Genomic DNA, 21,813 nt, shown 5'->3' with positions numbered 1-21,813 from the left:
AAGCGTCAAGCCCGCAGTCAGCCAGGCGCCAGCCAAATTAGAGAGCTGAGTGAAGAGTAGACATGCCGTCGACTCCTGAGGGATGATGAAAGAAAGAATCTGGCTGGGGTAAAAAGAATGACTTGATTAGAAGTGAATCACCTTTATTGTTCTGATGGAAATCACAACTCGGGGATTGAAAAGTGAAAATAATAACGATTATATATTATTTTCAGGGTTTCCCTTTAACCGCCAAGATATACTTTGGGGTGGGGACGTGGTCACATGATGTCGAGTAATTTGCATAATTTGCTATATGATTTTCTTTAAAAAGGCTAAAAAAATGTGTACATACAAATAATAGGCTGTGTATATATATCAGTTCATACTGGACCAACCAGCTAATGTTAAGGTGTTATGTTTCTGTGGTTTGGATTTAACGTCAGTTTTTCCTATGTTTGCAAACACACCGTCCGTGCCTAAAAGGTGATTGGCGGAGAATGCACGGGCGGTGAAAACCTGTTGGAATATTGCCGTTTTATCATAAGATTGGTAATAAACGTAAAAAATTGCATCAGACTTTCTGTGATTTCTTCTGGAGGCTACAATACATTATATTTTAATTTGCTTTCAAGTAAAAAAAACAACAACATAATTTTCAAGGTGTGGTGGTAATGAAAAGGCTGTGGCGGCGTACCACATTCAATTACAATAATGGGAAAACCTGATTTTAGAGCTGACAGTAATACCTCTTATCACGTTTAAGTAGTCCATGTTTAATTTTCACAAAGTATGATTTTTAATAAATCAAATATTTGCATAGAATAGCTTTAACATTAGAGCTCTTTAGGAATGAAATAACATTTATATACACTTGTTTTACCCAATTTAGTTGTATATCCTGTGTAATTACCCCCAATTAGAACTGTACTTTAATATACACTACCGTTCAAAAGTTTGGGATCACCCAAACAATTTTGTGGAATAGCCTTCATTTCTAAGAACAAGAATAGATTGTCGAGTTTCAGATGAAAGTTCTCTTTTTCTGGCAATGTTGAGCATTTAATTGACCCCACAAATGTGATGCTCCAGAAACTCAATCTGCTCAAAGGAAGGTCAGTTTTGTAGCTTCTGTAATGAGCTAAACTGTTTTCAGATGTGTGAACATGATTGCACAAGGGTTTTCTAATCATCAATTAGCCTTCTGAGCCAAAGAGCAAACACATTGTACCATTAGAACACTGGAGTGATAGTTGCTGGAAATGGGCCTCTATACACCTATGTAGATATTGCACCAAAAACCAGACATTTGCAGCTAGAATAGTCATTTACCACATTAGCAATGTATAGAGTGTATTTCTTTAAAGTAAAGACTAGTTTAAAGTTATCTTCATTGAAAAGTACAGTGCTTTTCCGTAAAAAATAAGGACATTTCAATGTGACCCCAAACTTTTGAACGGTAGTGTATATAGTATAACCACGGGCGTAGGTTGCTCTGCCAAAAGTTGGTAAACTTTATCGTCGCTCCAACTTTAGTCGTGTCATTAGAAGGGATGTGTCATTCGATTTGCCGTTCAGGATCGAAATATGTGATGCCTTTCCTTTTAACAACACTCAGTAAACGTTTGAGAACGGAGAAGACACATTTTTGAAGTGGAATTATTTCCCATTCTTGCTTGATGTACAGCTTACGTTGTTCAACAGTCTCCCTTCTGCTATTATAGGCTTCATATTGCACCACACATTTTCAATTTGGACTACAGGCAGTCCAGTCTAGTACCCGCACGCTTTTACTATGAAGCCACGCTGTTGTAACACGTGGCTTGGCATTGTCTTGCTGAAATAAGCAGGGGCGTCCATGATAATGTTGCTTGGATGGCAACCCGTGTTGCTCCAAAACCTGTATGTAACTTTCAGCATTAATGGTGCCTTCACATATGTGTAAGTTACCCATGCTTTGGGCACTAATACACCCCCGTACCATCACAGATGCTGGCTTTTGAACTTTGCACCTAGAACAATCCGGATGGTTCTGTTCCTCTTTGGTCCGGAGGACACGACGTCCAGTTTCCAAAAACAATTTGAAATGTGGACTCCTCAGACCACAGAACACTTTTACACTTTGCATCAGTCCTTAGATGAGCTCGGGCGCACCCAAGCCAGCGGCGTTTCTTTTTTTTTAATTTATTTATTTTTATATAATGTCCTGCCCAGCTTTTCAGGCAAATCATATAGTAGATGTAGATGCTCATATCGGCTGATTTACTTTACAAAAGAGAAGGGTAGGATACTTCTCTTGTTGCCTTATTTGTATTTTGACTTTATTAAATGTATTTATATTATCATTTGGTGCAGCCGGGCCGGAGCAGGAGGGGATAGAAAGAGAAAAAAAGGAAGACAGACAGGGAAAGTGTGGTGACAAGATAGGGATAAGACAGAGAGACAAAAACAGCAAACACAACAACAACATCAGCAAATACGACATGTACAAATATGATGGTAAAAGTAATAGCAAATAAGCAGTTAGTGAAAATAAAAAATAATACAGAAATGACAATGAGCATTATTACACTAAAAATGGAGCAATATGAGTACCAATAGAAATAGTGCTATTGATAATAAACAATACCAATACTTTTCCTTTATTATCAACAATACAATTATTCAAATGCAACAATACATATACGTAATGAAAACTTGAGATACGAAAGAATGCAGAAAAATGGAGGGGAAGAAAGAGAAGCAACCTATATTAACCTTGTAGATTGTTATAGTAACAATAGGTTAAGCTTTGTCAGTGTGCCATGTGTTATACCCAGTTTACCCTAGGGCAACAACGTTAATTTTTGTTTGATGAAACGTGATTATGTGCATGAGTGTATGTGTGCATATGTACTTGTATATGTACATTATGTGTATATGTGTGCTTGTACAGTGAATGTATATGTATAGTATGTGTATGTGTGTGTTTGTACAGTGAATGTATATGTATAGAATGTGTATGTGTGTGTTTGTACAGTGAATGTATATGTATAGAATGTGTATGTGTGTTTGTACAGTGAATGTATATGTACAGTATGTGTATACAGTATGTGTGTTTGTACAGTAAATGCATATGTACAGTATGTGTATGTGTGTTTGTACAGTGAATGTATATGTACAGTATGTGTATATGTGTGCTTGTACAGTGAATGTATATGTACAGTATATGTATGTGTGTGTTTGTACAGTGAATGTATATGTATAGAATGTGTATGTGTGTGTTTGTACAGTGAGTGTATATGTACAGTATGTGTATACAGTATGTGTGTTTGTACAGTGAATGTATATGTACAGTATGTGTATATGTGTGTTTGTACAGTGAATGTATATGTACAGTATAGTATATATGTGTGTTTGTACAGTGAATGTATATGTACAGTATATGTATGTGTGTTTTTGTACAGTGAATGTATATGTACAGTATGTGTATGTGTGTGTTTGTACAGTGAGTGTATATGTACAGTATGTGTATATGTATGTTTTTACAGTGAATGTATATGTACAGTATGTGTATACAGTATGTTTGTATAATGAGCGTGCGTGTGGATGTACGAACTTTGAGTGTGTAAATATATGCCAGCGGCGTTTCTGGGTGTTGTTGATAAATGGCTTTGGCTTCGCATAGTAGAGTTTTAACTTGCACTTACAGATGTAGCGACGAACTGACAGTGGTTTTCTGAAGTGTTCCTGAGCCCACGTGGTGATATCCTTTACACACTGGTGTCGCTTTTTGATGCAGTGCCGCCTGAGGGATGGAAGGTCCGTAATATCACCGCTTACGTGCAGTGATTTCTCCAGATTCTCTGAACCATAGATGGTGAAATCCTTAAATTCCTTGCAATACCTTGTTGAGAAATGTTGTTCTTAAACTGTTGGACAATTTGCTCACGCATTTGTTCACAAAGTGGTGACCCTCGCCCCATCCTTGTTTGTGAATGACTGAGCATTTCATGGAAGCTGCTTTTATACCCAATCATGGCACCCACCTGTTTCCAGTTAGCCTGTTCACCTGTGGGATGTTCCAAATAAGTCTTTGATATGCACTTTCTCAGTCTTTTTTTGCAACTTGTGCCAGCTTTTTTGAAACATGTAGCAGGCATCAAATTCCAGATGAGCTAATATTTGCAAAAAATAATAGTTTTCCAGTTCCAACGTTAAGTATCTTGTCTTTGCAGTCTATTCAATTGAATATAGGTTGAAAAGGATTTGCAAATCATTGTATTCTGTTTTTATGTACCATTTACACAACGTGACAACTTCACTGCTTTTGTGTTTTGTACATTGTAAGCAGTTTATGTTTGAGCAACCTATTGAACTGCATGAAGTTAGTACATTGTTTAATTCCACATATTGATATGCTCAAGGTCTTATGTTGTACGTGCATACAAATGTTTTGAATTAGATTTTCCTCTAAGGTTATATATGTCATCTTTTGTTGAGAAGAATTGTACAATCTTGGTTATCAGGTTATAGTTTGCTTTGTACATCATTTTAGCTGTTTGCAAATTCCCCAAATCATTGAATTTCAACATTTTTGATTCAATAAATAAAGGGTTTGTATGTTCTGTAAGGTTCACAAACAACAATGGGGAGCCACTGATTACAGTGTGTGAGGTAAACACACGACTATGTCTGCGTTTTGTTCAGGAGAGAACACCCAGAAGCTAATACAAATATTTACAGAATAAATGAATACATTTAAGAGAGAGTTTGACAAAAACAGACTATATTTGAAGCTCAGCTAAACTAAAATAATGCAATTCGGCAGCAGCAGAAGAGAAAGTCGAACACAAATACAAATAGACAGACACTGAAAGAATAAAATAAAACACCTTTTGGGTGTAATAATAGATGAGAAAATGAACTGGAAATCTAATAAAAAAATATACAACATAAAGTGGCAAGAAATATGTCAATAATGAATAAAGCAAAATATGTTGGGGACCAGGGATGTCAAAGAGGTTTTCATTGAGGGCCACATGGCAGTTATGGCTGCCATGAATAATGTATGAATTTTACCCTGGGATTTCATGATTACTTATATAAACTGTTTTAAGTAGACTGTCGATTTGACAGTAAAAACTTTACATTTACAAAATTTTACTGTAAAATAGTGTTTTTTTTATTTTTTACAACATTTTACGGTTAATATAAAAACAGTACCACTGTTTTGTTTTTTGTTTTTTACGAAAAAAGCTGGCAGCTTATTTGTCAGAATTGTACTATTAAATGTACATAGGTTTTTACAACATTATATTTTTAATGGAAAAACAGTACAAGTTCCTTTTTTATTCTGGCAACTTAGCTGCCAGTTTGTCTACCGTAATAACACGTTTTTCCATTTACAGTAATACACCGTTAAAAACAACAACCGTACATTTTACAGTCAAAAACTGGCAGCTCAGTCAACAGAATTTTAACGCAAAAAACTGGTATAGTTTTTATCAATTTACAGCATTACGCTGTAAAGAACAACGTAACATTTATTGTAATTTTTATTAATTTGATGGGTAGTTAAGTACGGTATACCGGTATTAGTATAGTACCGCGATACTAATGAATCATATTCTGTACTATAGCGCCTCTGAAAAGTATCGGTCCCGTGCCCCCGTCGTCGTCACGTCGTGTCATTGCTGGTTTTACGAGCAGAGGAGCATGTTCGGCAGCGCACAATCACAGAGTACTTACAAGCAGACACAGTGTGTAGACAGAAAAGGGAGAACGGACGCATTTTCGCTTAAAAACTAACGATAAAGGTGAAGTTATAACACTGAAACACCCTCAGGAAGAGGTGCTTTAAGACATGGCTAGCTAGTTAGCGGCTTACATCCATCCGCAGTCTGCAGTGTTTTAGCTACTTATAAATCACTAATCCTTGTCTCCATGGTGACAAATAAAGTAAGTTTCTTACAAGTATCATCCCTGCAGGACGAGGAATAGCTAAACATGCTTCACTACACACCGTAGGAGGATACAATAGCTCACCGGCGTCAAAATATAAACAAACGCCATTGGTGGATCTAAACCTGACATCCACTGTAATGATACCAAGTACTAGATACTACTATGATTACGTCGATATTTTTTGGCATCACAGAATGTTCTTTCGTTTTAAAAACATTCATATTATGTTTATAAACTCAGTAAACACGTCCCTGGACACATGAGGACTTTGAATATGACCAATGTACGATCCTGTAACTACTTGGTATCGGATCGATACCTAAATGTGGTATCATCCAAAACTAATGTAAAGTATCAAAGAAGAAAAGAATAAGTTATTATTACATTTTAACAGAAGTGTAGATAGAACATGTTAAAAGAGAAAGTAAGCAGATACTAACAGTAAATGAACAAGTAGATTAATAATTAATTTTCTACTGCTTGTCCTTAATAATGTAGACATAATAATAGAATGGAAAAGACACAATACAATATGTTACCATCAGCAGACTAATTAGGAGTCTTTGTTTGTTTACTTACTACTAAAAGACAAGTTGTCTTGTATGTTCACTATTTTTTTTAAGGACAAACTTGCAATAAGAAACATATGTTTAATGTACCCTAAGATATTTTGTTAAAATAAAGCCAATAATTACATTTTTTGTGTTCCCCTTTATTTAGAAAAGTACCAAAGTATTGAAATAATTTTGGTACCAGTACCAAAATATTGGTATCGGGACAACACTAAGCAGTACATATATTTTTTCTGTCAAAATGAAAAAAATCCATTACATTTAGTGAGAAAATATTAAGTACTTTATTGACACATATAATTTCCAGGTGTTTGCGGGCCAGATAAAATTATGTCGCGGGCCAGATCTGGCCCCCGGGCCTTGAGTGTCACATGTGTGTTCTGGACCAAAAATCACCACATATTCTCTACTGCTCGCTACTGTTACCATATCTGAGTTATTTTGTAGACATATAGGGAAATAAGTACACTTATTCACTTACCATGTTACAAAAAAAGCAAGCAGCAGTCATTGCGCCTGTTGTTTAGTTGACCATACTCTTTTTTTTTTTTTTTACTGCACAAATCAAGGTAACACTGCCACCTAGTGACTCAAGATATACTTGCATTCAGGAGTACGTGTAACCGCAACGGATTGTGGGTAATCCTCTACCTATGATGGATCAGGTGACTCGCTAAGCTTATGCTAATGCTCTGCTGTCTTTCCAAACTGGTGACGTCATTATTTAAATGAAATGTGGGTTTTTTGTACATGTCTTGCCAACTCATATAACATTTTTGGAAGTTAATGGGGAGGCGTGGCTCGGCTGGTAGAGCGGCTGGGCCAGCAACTTGAAGGTTCCAGGTGCAATCCCCGCTTCTGCCAACCTAGTCACTGCTGTTGTGTCCTTGAGCAAGACACTTTACCCACTTGCCCCCAGTGGCAGTGCCACCCAGACTGGTTTAATTAAATGTAGTTTAAAGATGTAGATTATGGGTTTCACTATGTAAAGCGCTTTGAGTCTCTAGAGCAGTGGTTCTTAACCTTGTTGAAGGTACCGAACCCCACCAACTTGTCTAAATACTTACTCATCCTTCTACTATCAAGTACTCAGTGGCCTAGTAGTTAGAGTGTCCGCCCTGAGATCGGTAGGTTGTGAGTTCAAACCCCGGCCAAGTCATACCAAAGACTATAAAAATGGGAGCCATTACCTCCCTGCTTGGCACTCAGCATCAAGGGTTGGAATTGGGGGTTAAATAACCCAAAATTATTCCCGGGCGCGGCCACCGCTGCTGCTCACTGCTCCCCTCACCTCCCAGGGGCTGATCAAGGGTGATGGGTCAAATGCAGAGAATAATTTCGTGTGACAATCATTGGTACTTTAACTTTTTAAATTTGGGAGGCATGATTTATGATCTACAATAAACTTCCACGAACAAGGAAGCGAGGAAGTAGCTTACCAGTAATAAAACGTTAGATAAAATGTAAGTGTATTTTTTTATTTAATGTACATTATACTTTGGTAGAGATTTTTACAGTATGGAAGTCAAAATTAACCCTATGATGCACTTTTACATTTCCCAAAGTTAAATAAAAACAAATACAAAAATGTACAGTATACAAGTCAAAATTAACCCTACGATGCACTTTTACATTTCCCAAAGTTAAATAAAAACAAATACAACATTTTACAGTATAGAAGTCAAAATTAACCCTATGTGTGAGTGTGAATTATATTTATATAGCGCTTTTCTCTAGTGACTCAAAGCGCTTTTACATAGTTAAACCCAATATCTCAGTTACATTTAACCCAGTGTGGGTGGCACTGGGAGCAGGTGGGTAAAGTGTCTTGCCCAAGGACACAACGGCAGTAACTAGGATGGCGGAAGCGGGGATCGAACCTGGAACCCTCAAGTTGCTGGCACGGCCGCTCTATCAACCGAGCTACGATGCACTTTTAAATTTCCCAAAGTTAAATAAAAACAAATAAAACATTTTACAGTATAGAAGTCAAAATTAACTCAATGATAAACTTTTAAATTTCCCAAAGTTAAATAAATACAAATAAAAAAAATGTACAGTATACAAGTCAAAACTAACCCTATGATGCACTTTTACATTTCCCAAAGTTAAATAAAAACAAAAAAAAAATGTTTCAATATGGAAGTCAAAATTAACCCTATGATGCACTTTTAAATTTCCCATAGTTAAAAAAAAAAATAATTCAAAGCTCAGTTATTGTTCATTGTCATGTGTATTTTTTTACTCTTGGTGACGTTTAAGGAAAGGGTAAATCACCAACGCAGCCTATTAATTTAGCATCTAATTTGACGTTAGAAGTTCCATAGAGTCCACATTCCTCTTCGAGGCTCTGAAAAGCTAACTTGTTGGTGCTCTTCCCCGTTGTTGAGTTGCATTTTTTTCCCTTGAAACATTAACGTACGTCAATTCCTGGTCTTCCTTAGCTGCAGAAAAAGGTGAAACAGAAATATATAAAATACTTTGTCTGTACATTCATTGCAAAAATAGATTTACAGTAAAAAAAAAGAGGTAGTTTTGTGTTTTCAAATAATCGACCAACTATAGTGTTTTTTAACACTTGTGGATACAATTTCTGTTTTCTCCCCTACCCAAAAGCCCCTCAAAGAAATCAATTATGTTTGATCCATGAGAAAAAGATTGAGAAATTGTACCTGTGTGTGTCCCGCCAAGCTTTTTCTTCAGAGCGAAAAAGATGATCACCCCGATCATTACCAGGATTGTTGGTGCCAAAATGCCGTTCCGTATAATCAGCCAGTAATCTGTTTTGAATCAACAGAAAGCACAGTAGTATTGAAATGGAGAAATACATCCATCCATCCATTTTATATCGCTTGATAAACAACTTTCACACTCACATTCACACACTCGGGCCAATTTAGTGTTGCCAATCAATACATATGTTACAGAAAATGACAAAAGGATGTGTTGTATTACGCACGCCAAGCCAGTAGATGGCGATAGCACGGAACATACGTGCCCTCCAATTTCACAGTGTTTAGTCACCAAAAGTGTAATCAACATATTTTTAAATGTGGGGTTGTTTTTAAGCGCCAAAAGAGATGAATACTCTATTTATTTATTTATTTATTCAATATTTATCTAAAACTGGGATATAATGAATAAAAATGTTTTTCAATTGCCAGCAAAGAAAACAAACAATAATCACAACGTTAATAGTTAGTACATAAATATACATCATCATCATAGTGCACCATATGTATATGATAGAGCATGAAGGTGATTCATATGGCCCCATTTGTCAGGGTTTACGTGACATGTGAAACGTGACAAATTGTGGGATGGACTATCCGCTTTAGCCACCAGATGGCAGTAGAGTTTTGAATAGTTTAAAATGTTTTTGGTGGAAATTCCCACTTTGACCACAGCGTCAGTTGCTATGTAGAGTGGTGCTTTCCATAATTTTCTGCAAACTGCATTGCAAGATGATTATCCCCCACGCCCCTTCCTCTCATGCGAGATCCACTGTACAGTATATTAAATATTACCACCAACTGTTTCAATGAACACAAAACAGCCTGGTGGAAAGAATTAGAATGATCTGAGGTTACAAGGATTCTTACATTCAGCGGGCAGGGTGAGTGTTGGTTGGTCACTCAAAGTGGAATTGGCACCAGGCACAGAATCTAGAAAACAAAAAATTTGCATTAATAACCAGTTTTAGAATTGCCAGAGAAACGTGTGATCCAAACCCCAGTCAAACACAATCTGTTTCATGCAAGCACCCTTCAACAGTCGTATGATAAAATGAAAACAGGGTAAAACAACTCACCCTTTAGCGACACCTGACATATACATTACAGTAGGAACTTGCAGAGTCGCGTGTAGAGAGTATGGATAACCCGGTTTCAAGAAATCTCAATGGTTGGTCAAAAGGCACTCACGTGACTACGGAGCGCCAACTTAAAGCCGCAGCTAAGCGACACTGCACTTCCATATTTCACAAACTGAATAGTGTTTGCAGTGTAAACATGTCCTGTTGTGCTGCACGGGGATGTGCCACTCGCTTTAAGTACGGGAAGCAATTTTCATTCCAGTCGCTTCATACTCAGCTGCGAGCGGATCCAGTGAGAGCTGAAGATCAAGGCCAGATAAAGCCATCAGGACCACATAATTCGCAAAAACAGAGACCAAATCCTGCAGCCACCAAGCCGGATGCCCTCAGCGCACTGACTAGAAAATATGTCCATAAAAGTTGTAAACAGAATCGGTGACAAAGGGCAGCCCTGGCGGAGTCCAATCCTCACTGGATACGGGTCCGACTCTCTGCCGGCAATGCGGACCAAGCTCTGACACTGATCATACAGGGAGCGGACCGCCACAATCAGATGGTCCGATACCCCGTACTCTCTGAACACTCTCCACAGGACTTCCCGAGGGACACGGTCGAATGCCTTCTTCCAAGTCCACAAAACACATGTAGACTGGTTGGGCAAACTCAAATGCACCCTCAAGGACCCTGCCGAGAGTATAGAGTTGGTCCAAAGTTCCACGACCAGGACGAAAACCACACTGTTCCTCCTGAATCCGAGGTTTGACTATCCGGCGTATCCTCCTCTCCAGTATACCTGGAAGGCTGAGGAGTGTGATCCAATGATAGTTGGAACACACCCTCCGGTTCCCCTTTATATATATATATATTGCGATGTCCACGAAATGCTGCAGAGTCTTGTCAACCACGACAGCCCCACAGCATCCAGAGCCTTAAGGAACTCCGGGCGGACCTCATCCACCCCCAAAGCCCTGCCAACAAGGAGCTTCTAAACGACCTCAGCAACCTCAGCCCACCAGAGAGTCCCAAGGCACTGCTTCCTCATTGGAAGACGTGTAGGTGGGATTGAGGAGGTCTTCAAAGTAATCCTTCCACCGATCCACAACATCCCCAGTCGACGTCAGCATAGAAGCCCCTGGTAGGGTCTTCCAACATAGCTCCTAGGATCATTGGGACACGCAAACTCCTCCACCACGATAAAGTATCAGCTCAGTCCTCTAGCAGCTATAAAATTGTACAATGATGTTGCTGTATTGACGAGAGGTCTTATATTTTTTCATTTCCGATGAAATATGGGGACACACACGTAAGACGGAGAATTCTTGTCTGTCCGTCGTCTTTTGTCCGTTGAGAAAAATGACCATTTTGTACCTTCTCGTGTGTTGCTTTGCTTTTTCTTCTGAGACAAGACAATCAACAATTATAAAATTGCTTCGAGGTCGGTAAGCACAACCAGAATTATTCTGCACATTAGGCGCACCGGGTTATACCATACCATACCAACTTTATTTATAAATCCTTTAAAAACAAGCACAGTTGAAAAACAAAGGGCTGTACACCACAAAGAAATAGAGGCAAAGGACAGACTAAAAAATAACATTTAAAACAGAAATAAAAATGCACATTGAAAAAGCAAATATAAATTACCCTCAGAACAGTTTGTTAGATAAAAAACTGTTTAAAAGTTAAAAACAGTTAAAAAAGTTAAAAGCTAAAAAACAGTTTAAAGTCTCATGCTGGGTTAAAAGCCAGTGAATAAAAATGGGTTTTAAGAAGGGTCTTAAAAATAGCCAAAGAAGGGGCCTGTCTCACATGGAGAGGGAGATCGTTCCAGAGTTTGGGACCCGCAACAGAGAAGGCTCTGTCCCCTCTGAGCTTGCGCTTTGTTTTGGGTACCTACAGGATCAGCTGACCTGAGGGACCGGGTGGGGGCATAGAGGTGGAGCAGCTCAGAGAGGTACGGTGGGGCAAGACCACGTAAGGATTTAAAAACGAGTAAGATAATTTTAAAATGGACTAAAATACACAGGCAGCCAGTGGAGGGAGGCTAAAACAGGAGTAATGTGCTCTCTTATAAGGCGCACTGTCGAGTTTTGAGGAAAAAAAAGGATTTTAAGTGCGCTTTATAGTCCGGAAAATACGGGTATAGCTAAGTAAGAAAAAATCTGGTGTTCTTGTTGACCACAAGTTGTAATTGTACCGTAATTTCCGAATCATCACAAAATAGGGCATTTCATCTGGAAAGACTTTATCTACTATATATCCTTGCAATTAAAACAAAACAAATACCAAAATCAAATATGAGATAAGATATTTACCTTCAACAAACAACTGTAGAGTCCGACTGCTGTTCAGTGTCCCTTTAAGGTTATAAATGTTGAGAGTATATTTGCCGCCATCTCTCCTCTCCAACCTGTTTATCTTCATCAGTCCTTCTTCTGGGGTGAAGCTAAATCGTTTTTCTGATAGAAACATTCTACGACCTCCTCCCCTTGTCAGTATGGTTGTGTTTTTAAACCATTGATATCTGAATAATTTACGGGCATTGTCCATCAAGCGGAGTAACATTGGCTCTCCCAGCTTTCCGTAACACTGAACACCATCTTTTCTGCCATCACAAGGCTTTTCTTCGGCTGGAAGAAAAAAGGAGAGACAATGAGAAATACTTAATTGCAAATCTACAACAGACATTCAGACTAATATATCTCTAAAGACACAAATACACATGTAGTCATTGTTGCAATTTAAGCGTGAAAAGTCGGACCGTGACAAACTGTGAGGAGCAACACAAATAGTCCAGCTTTCGCTTTCATATCTCTCTGATCTTCTGCTCAGCTTCTTCAGAAATGATGTGCCAAATTTGGACTACTCCTTTTTCAGTAGGCCGAGAGGAACAGAAATTCCTACTTCTGTTTTTAACAACATAACGAGAGACATTCATTTGTTAATACCAGGGGTGTGGACTCGAGTCACATGACTTGGACTCGAGTCATAAATTTGATGACTTTAGACTCGACTTGACAAAATGTAAAGAGACTTGCAACTCGACTTAGACTTTAAAGGCCTACTGAAACCCACTACTACTGACCATGCAGTCTGATAGTTTATATATCAATGATGAAATCTTAACATTGCAACACATGCCAATACGGCCGGGTTAACTTATGAAGTGCAATTTTAAATTTCCCGGCAAACTTCCGGCTGAAAACGTTTCGATATGATGACGTTTGCGCGTGACGTCAACAGTGGAAGCGGAAGTATTCGGAGCCCATTGAATCCAATACAAAAAGCTCTGTTTTCATTTCAAAATTCCACAGTATTCTGGACATCTGTGTTGGTGAATCTTTTGCAGTTTGTTTAATGAACAATGGAGACTGCAAAGAAGAAAGCTGTAGGTGCGATCGGTGTATTAGCGGCGGACTACAGCAACACAACCAGGAGCACTTTGAGGATAGCAGACGCGCTAGCCGAACGACCTCACCTTGACTTCCTCCGTCTCCGGGCCGCCAACCGCATCGGTGATCGGGTGAAGTCCTTCGTCGTACCGTCGATCGCTGGAACGCAGGTGAGCACGGGTCGTGATGAGCAGATGAGAGCTGGCGTAGGTGCAGAGCTAATGTTTTTAGCATAGCTCTGTCGAGGTTCCGTAGCTAAGTTAGCTTCAATGGCGTGGTTAACAACAGCATTATTAAGCTTCGCCGAGCTGGAAAGCATTAACCGTTTATTTACATGTGCAGAGTTTGGTAGTATTGTTGATCTTCTGTCTATCCTTCCAGTCAGGGACTTATTTGTTTTGTTTCTATATGCAGTAAAGCCCGATGCTATCACGTTAGCTCAGTAGCTAAAGAGCTTCACCGATGTATTGTCGTGGAGATAAAAGCCACTGTGAATGTCCATTTCGCGTTCTCGACTCTCATTTTCAAGAGGATATAGTATCCGAGGTGGTTTAAAATACAAATCCGTGATCCACAATAGAAAAAGGAGAGAATGCGGAATCCAATGAGTCCTTGTACCTAAGTTACGGTCAGAGCGAAAAAAGATGCGTTCTGCACTGCACGCTAGTCCTTCACTTTCACGTTCCTCATCCACGAATCTTTCATCCTCGCTCAAATTAATGGGGTATTCGTCGCTTTCTCGGTCCGAATCTCTCTCGCTGCTGGTGTAAACAATAGGAAAATATGAGCAGTCCTTCCTCCGGTGTCGTCACGCTACTTCCGGTAGGGGCAAGGCTTTTTTTTTATCAGAGACCAAAAGTTGCGAACTTTATCGTCGTTGTTCTATACTAAATCCTTTCAGCAAAAATATGGCAATATTGCGAAATGATCAAGTATGACACATAGAATGGATCTGCTATCCCCGTTTAAATAAAAAAAAGTCATTTCAGTAGGCCTTTAACATCAATGACTTGTGACTTCACTTGGACTTGAGCCTTTTGACTTGACAAGACTTGCTACTTTCCCCAAAACCCAAAGATTAAAAAGTTATTTGTGTTTTCCATGCCTATCGTTGTTCTCTTTGAGTCATTTCACTTCATCAAGCCTGTTTTAACATTCCACACTACAAAATACTACAAGTATGTAGGATTTGTTTTTATATATGAATAATACTATTGTTGGTATTGGCCAATACTTTAAATATTGCAATCATAGGAAAACCCATCAACCCCAACAATCATAATAATTTGTTCAAGACTTCCACAAATATGAACAGAAAGCCTTATGGAGGATAATGAGAACTTTACATATGCAGACAACTATGTGGAATACATTTAAATGTGTAATGAAATGGATAAGTTAAAACATTTTGGACTATAAGGCGCACTTAAAATCCTTTCATTTTCTCAAAAATCGACAGTGCGCCTTATGACCCGGTGCGCCTAATGTACGGAATAATTCTGGTTGTGCTTACCGACCTCAAAGCCATTTTATTTGGTACATGGTGAAATGATAAGTGTGGCCAGTAAATGGTAGTCGCACATAAGAGATACGTGTAGACAGCAATATGATGGCAGTTACACATAAGAGATACGTGTAGACTGCAATATGACACCAGTCAACAACACCAAAACTTTAAATGTTCCATTGAAAATAAAGAACATTACACACGGCACTCAAAAATCTGTCCAAATGTTTTAGTACGACTTTGAAGCCTCACCGCTTGATGGATTGTCGGCCCATTATGGCTACTTTAGTCAGTAGCACATACCTTCTGGTATGTGCTGATGTGTATTTGAGATCTGAATAAGTCCTGAAAATGTGTGCATGTCCGCCATGCCGATACCGTAGTCGATAAGCTTCTTCTTTTTCACTATCTTCTTGTTATGTGACATTCATCCTCTGCTGTTGCCATTTCTAATATAAAGTAGTGTAAAGTTCTAACTTATATCTCGCTATGGAAGCGCTAAAACATACCGGTGTAGTGAGTTTACATTATTCACCCAAGGAACTTTAGTTCTTAGAGAGTTCCGGTCGGACGGTTTTTCACTGGACACATCACCGGCGTTGTTGTTGTACTAGTGAGCCACAGATGAGGAGATGCTGCTCCGTTATTGATTGAGGCAAAGTGTGAATGTCATTAAAACAGTTAGCGCCATCTTTTGACACTTCTTCCACTCCCGTCCTTGCATGCTACACCGCTACAACAAAGATGACGGGGAGAAGATGCTGTCAAAGTGGAGGCACGTAAATAAGACCGCCCACAAAACAGTGCATCCTGAAGAGACTGTCAGAAAGTGACTTGAAGATTATATGTAAAACTTAATCTATGTAACATTTTGACCAAAGAACCACCATTACATGTTATGTAGACCACAAGGAAGTGTTTTACATTTAGAAAAAAAGAATAATAATATGACCCCTTTAATGCGCCCTATAATCCGGTGCGCCTTTTGTATGAAAACAGATAGAAAATAGACCATTCATAGGCAGTGCGCCATATAATTCGGTGCGCCCTGTGGTCCAGAAAATACGGTACTTTTACCTTTTAATGAAGACTCTTGTTGGTAAAGATGGCGATGAGAGGAGAGCCACGCAGATGCCACCTTTGTACTTTGCTACAATTTTTTTTTGTTTTTTTTACAAACCCCGTTTCCATATGAGTTGGGAAATTGTGTTAGATGTAAATATAAACGGAATACAATGATTTGCAAATAATTTTCAACCCATATTCAGTTGAATGCACTACAAAGACAACATATTTGATGTTCAAACTGATAAACATTTTTTTTTGTGCAAATAATCATTAACTTTAGAATTTGATGCCAGCAACACGTGACAAAGAAGTTGGGAAAGGTGGCAATATATACTGATAAAGTTGAGGAATGCTCATCAAACACTTATTTGGAACATCCCACAGGTGAACAGGCAAATTGGGAACAGGTGGGTGCCATGATTGGGTATAAAAGTAGATTCCATGAAATGCTCAGTCATTCACAAACAAGGATGGGCGAGGGTCACCACTTTGTCAACAAATGCGTGAGCAAATTGTTGAACAGTTTAAGAAAAACCTTTCTCAACCAGCTATTGCAAGGAATTTAGGGATTTCACCATCTACGGTCCGTAATATCATCAAAGGGTTCAGAGAATCTGGAGAAATCACTGCACGTAAGCAGCTAAGCCCGTGACCTTCAATCCCTCAGGCGTGCAACATCAGTGTGTAAAGGATATCACCACATGGGCTCAGGAACACTTCAGAAACCCACTGTCAGTAACTACAGTTGGTCGCTACATCTGTAAGTGCAAGTTAAAACTCTCCTATGCAAGGCGAAAACCGTTTATCAACAACACCCAGAAACGCCGCCGGCTTCACTGGGCCTGAGCTCATCTAAGATGGACTGATACAAAGTGGAAAAGTGTTCTGTGGTCTGACGAGTCCACATTTCAAATTGTTTTTGGAAACTGTGGACGTCGTGTCCTCCGGACCAAAGAGGAAAAGAACCATCCGGATTGTTATAGGCGCAAAGTTGAAAAGCCAGCGGGTGTATTAGTGCCCAAGACATGGGTAACTTACACATCTGTGAAGGCACCAATAATGCTGAAAGGTACATACAGGTTTTGGAGCAACATATGTTGCCATCCAAGCAACGTTACCATGGACGCCCCTGCTTATTTCAGCAAGACAATGCCAAGCCACGTGTTACATCAACGTGGCTTCATAGTAAAAGAGTGCGGGTACTAGACTGGCCTGCCTGTAGTCCAGACCTGTCTCCCATTGAAAATGTGTGGCGCATTATGAAGCCTAAAATAGCACAAGGGAGACCCCCGGACTGTTGAACAACTTAAGCTGTACATCAAGCAAGAATGGAAAAGAATTCCACCTGAGAAGCTTAAAAAATGTGTCTCCTCAGTTCCCAAACGTTTACTGAGTGTTGTTAAAAGGAAAGGCCATGTAACACAGTGGTGAACATGCCCTTTCCCAACTACTTTGGCACGTGTTGCAGCCATGAAATTCTAAGTTAATTATTATTTGCAAAAAATAAAGTTTATGAGTTTGAACATCAAATATCTTGTCTTTGTAGTGCATTCAATTGAATATGGGTTGAAAAGGATTTGCAAATCATTGTACTCTGTTTATATTTACATCTAACACAATGGAAACAGGGTTTGTACTTCAATAGTGTTACACCTTTCTATTAAGTGCTCTCACTCACAACTTTCTTTGGCCTCATAATGTCTTAATTTGCAGTTGTGCTAAAAAAAAAAAATCCCTGAAAAAAAGCATAGAGCCTGCCTGAACGTTACATTGTGCTTGAACGCCTCATCACTTGAATGGCGCATGGACAGCACAGATAGATGCTGAAAGGAGACAAACACAGAAGTGTTCATTGGTTTGTGTGTGTTCTATAAACAATTTTTCCTCCGTCTTTTCCTCAGATGCGTTTCTTCTTCCACATGTCTGGAGACGGCATGGGAACTCTGGCTGTGTTCAGGAAGAGTGAAGGACGTCTCGACCTGCTCCTCAACCTGACGGGAGACCAGGGCAACTACTGGCAGATGACGGAGGTCCCGCTGAGCCACACCAAGGACTTCCAGGTCACGTTTGAGGGCAAAGTGGGCAGAAATCCAAAGGGGGACATCTGCTTGGATGACATCACCTTTTCACCAGGGTGCCTGCTGGCCTCCTCGACTGTGGCAGACGACAACACTCCACCTCCTCAAGGTGCACTTTTCCAACATGTCCTATTTGTGTCCTCCTCCACTTCTGTACTTTAACTTATTGCAGTTTCAGTTTGTAGAAGTTGCTCCCTAGCAGTTCCACTGTAAACACGGCACAGGAGCCAAGCGTGCGGTTTTAACAAAGTTTTATTGTGCTTAGATTGTCTTTCTCCAGTAGAACGTGACTTTTCAGTCACGTCCGTATCCTCTCTCCTCTCCTGCTCTCGGCCGCTTACTGTTAAAGACAACAGATGATTAGATTAACACGTACCACCTGTGAAATCTAATCACCTGTCAGCTGTGTCTCGCCGTCAGCACATGCCCCGCCCCCATCCGATGGTGCTCGTCCTCTGCACCATAGACAGAGGCGGTGACCTTTGCTCCTGCAGGCGCGCTGGCCACACCTCCCCCCACACAGTTTATTTCAAACATGCTTACAATACAATTACAAAAGGCCCTTTTCTACCACAGGAACATTTTCAGAAACGTTCCCACTTACCCGGGTAGATTTAGTTCCTCAGGAACCTTTCGGAGTTTCTTCTAGCAAGGTGGGACTTCTCCAAGCTACCAGGAACCTTATTGGGGGCAGACTGTGCTGTTGAACACAGTAGGGGGTGTTCCTAATACTTCTCTTTCAAACACACGACTGCCGTTGGAATATACGCAGCGACTGTTTTTTTTCTTATTTCTTGTGTATATCTATGACAACAAACGGAGAGAAAGAAGAACTAACTACATCATTAACTAGATCCACTCGACCTCCATTGCACCGGTCACCCAGGGGTCAGGGGGGGTCCCCACATCTGCGGTCCCCTCCAAAGTTTCTCATTGTAATCCCATTGGGTCGAGTTTTTTCTTGCCCTGATGTGGGATCTGAGCCCAGGATGTCATTGTGGCTTGTGCAGCCCTTTGAGACACTTGTGATTAAGGGCTATATAAATAAACTATTATTGATTGATTGATGAACGAAAGGAGCTTTCGAAATGCAGGAACTTTATTGGGGCATCTTTGTGCTGAATAATGCTAATCAGTGGTTATATCCCTCCTTTTCTTGAGAAGAATTGTTGTACATTCTTGGGTAGCAGGTTGTAGTTTGCTTTGTACATAGCATATTTTCTGGACCATAAGGCGCACTGCCGATGAGCGGGTCTATTTAGGTCTTTTTTTCATACAAAAGGCGCAACGGATTATAAGGCGCATTAAAGGGGTCATATTATGATTATTTTCTAAATGTAAAACACTTCCTTGTGGTCTACATAACATGTAATGGTGGTTCTTTGGTCAAAATGTTGCATAGATGATGTTTTACAGATCATCTTCTAGTCGCTTTCTGACAGTCTCTTCAGGATGCACCGTTTTGTGGGTGGTCTTATTTACGTGCCTCCACTTTGACAGCATCTTCTCCCCGTCATCTTTGTTGTAGCGGTGTAGCGTGCAAGGACGGGAGTGGAAGAAGTGTCAAAAGATGGAGCTAACTGTTTTAATGACATTCAGACTTTACTTCAATCAATAACAGAGCAGCATCTCCTCATCTGTGGCTCACTAGTGCAACAACACCGGAAATGTGTCCCGTGAAAAACCGTCTGACCGGAACTCTCTAGTAACTAAAGTTCCTTGGGTGAATAATGTAAACTCACTTGACCGGTATGTTTTAGCGCTGTCATGGCGAGTTTACTGACAGATATAAGTAAGAACTTTACACTACTTTATGTTAGAAATGGCAACAGTGGAGGATGAATGTCCCATAACAAGAAGATAGTGAAAAAGAAGAAGCTGATCGACTACGGCATCAATACGGACAGCAGTGGTGGACATGCGCAAATTTAGGGACTTATGCAGATCTCAAATACACATCAGCACATACCAGAAGGTAAGAAGAGTTGGTTTTGCATAATATTGAGAAACAAAACGCCAGATAATGTCTGCCAATGGGTGCCATTTTACGGTCCTTACACACCATAGTAATACTTGTACCTCTGACTACGGGCCGACAATCCATCAAGCGGTGCGGCTTCAAAGTCGTACTAAAACATTTTGACAGATTTTTGAGTGCCGTGTGTAATGTTCTTTATTTTCAATGGAACATTTAAAGTTTTGGTGTTGTTTACTTGAGTCATATTGAAGTCTACACATATCTCTTATGTGAAATTGTTCTGAAATGTCATGTGAAACCTGAGATCGATTGTTGGAAAAAAGCAGAGTAGACTGTAGCAAAGGGTAATAATGATGCTAAAACTAGCATCGTTAGCAGTCTTATGATGGTAATAGCACAGTTACTGCCTGTAATAAACATGAACAATCCTGTTCCACGAACATCAAAGGAACTATTAGGAAGATGACCCATTTTTATTTTTTTTCTGTAAATTGGCTGGTACATTGAAAAGACCCCAGCGGGGGGTGAAACAGTCGGGTTTCTCGGTCGGGGGCCGCTGCTTCCTGGCCTCCCGTTAGGCTTGGATGGCTTCCATTGCTTCTGGTCCCGTGCGTGTGAAGAAGAACAAAGGATTAGGAGGGACTTCTCGCCCTTTCTCTCCTTTTGATTACGCTTCCTCACGCCTCATCTCCCAAAGCCCAAGTTCTGAGCCCTGCTGGAATGCTTGGCTCTTTAAAGAAGGAGATTTTCAGAGCAGCATCACCAGCCGCCATGCTGCTTTGTCGTACAAAGCCTCTTTAAGGTAGCAGCACCGTGACACATGCTGAGTCGTGCCCAAAAGTTTCTAAACCCTAATCAGTCTTTCTTTTGGGAAACGATGGACAATGAGGCGCAGATAGTTTGTAATAAAATGTGAAAGTGTCTTACCTGGGTGTGTGTTTGCAGGCTGGTGCTCTTCAGGCTTGCTGCCGTGTGACAACGGTCGCTGCTTCTCCGCTGGCCAACGCTGTGACTTCAGAGACGACTGTGGAGATGGCACCGACGAAAAGCACTGCGGGACGTCCTGCTCCTTTGAGGAGGGCCCGTGTGGCTGGAGGAGCTCCCTGGCGGACAATTTTGATTGGTCCCTGGGAACGGGCTCGCTCCAGAGCATACGACCGCCATACGATCACACTTTGAAGGATGAAAACGGTTGGTGCTCGCTTTGTTTTTAGCCCAGCAGCTCGTTAGCAGCTCCATTAATGACTCTCGTAAAAGTGGGCACCACAGGCTGCCTGTGATTACTACCACTTTTCAGCTTTTAACCCACATTGCTTAACTCTTTAATGCTGAATGAGTAATAAGGCTGATTGATTTAAGTTCATATGTAAATGTATATAATTCTAAATATATTCTGTTCCAGTCAACCACATGATACAATGGTACCTCGGTTTTCGTTAGTAATTTGTTCCAAAAGGTCAGACAAAGGCGGGATTGTTA

General features: G+C 40.0%; 1 protein-coding gene across 4 annotated transcripts in view; it reads left to right on the top strand.

Annotated features, from left to right (window-relative positions):
- malrd1 (MAM and LDL receptor class A domain containing 1) overlaps positions 1-21,813 on the top strand; it is a 135,609-nt gene that overhangs the window by 66,558 nt on the left and 47,238 nt on the right. For all 4 annotated transcript variants that reach the window (XR_009821207.1, XM_062021611.1, XM_062021612.1 and 1 more), the window contains exons 19-20: positions 18,180-18,465; positions 21,280-21,525. Coding sequence is in view for 3 of the 4 variants with exons in the window: in XM_062021611.1 (XP_061877595.1) it covers positions 18,180-18,465; positions 21,280-21,525 (532 nt within the window). In the remaining variant the exon portion in view is untranslated. The remainder of the gene's footprint in view (positions 1-18,179; positions 18,466-21,279; positions 21,526-21,813) is intronic.

The sequence above is a fragment of the Entelurus aequoreus genome, linkage group LG15 (assembly GCF_033978785.1).
Source record: "Entelurus aequoreus isolate RoL-2023_Sb linkage group LG15, RoL_Eaeq_v1.1, whole genome shotgun sequence".
Lineage (NCBI taxonomy): Eukaryota > Metazoa > Chordata > Actinopteri > Syngnathiformes > Syngnathidae > Entelurus > Entelurus aequoreus.
This window is presented reverse-complemented; position numbering and strand designations above follow the sequence as displayed.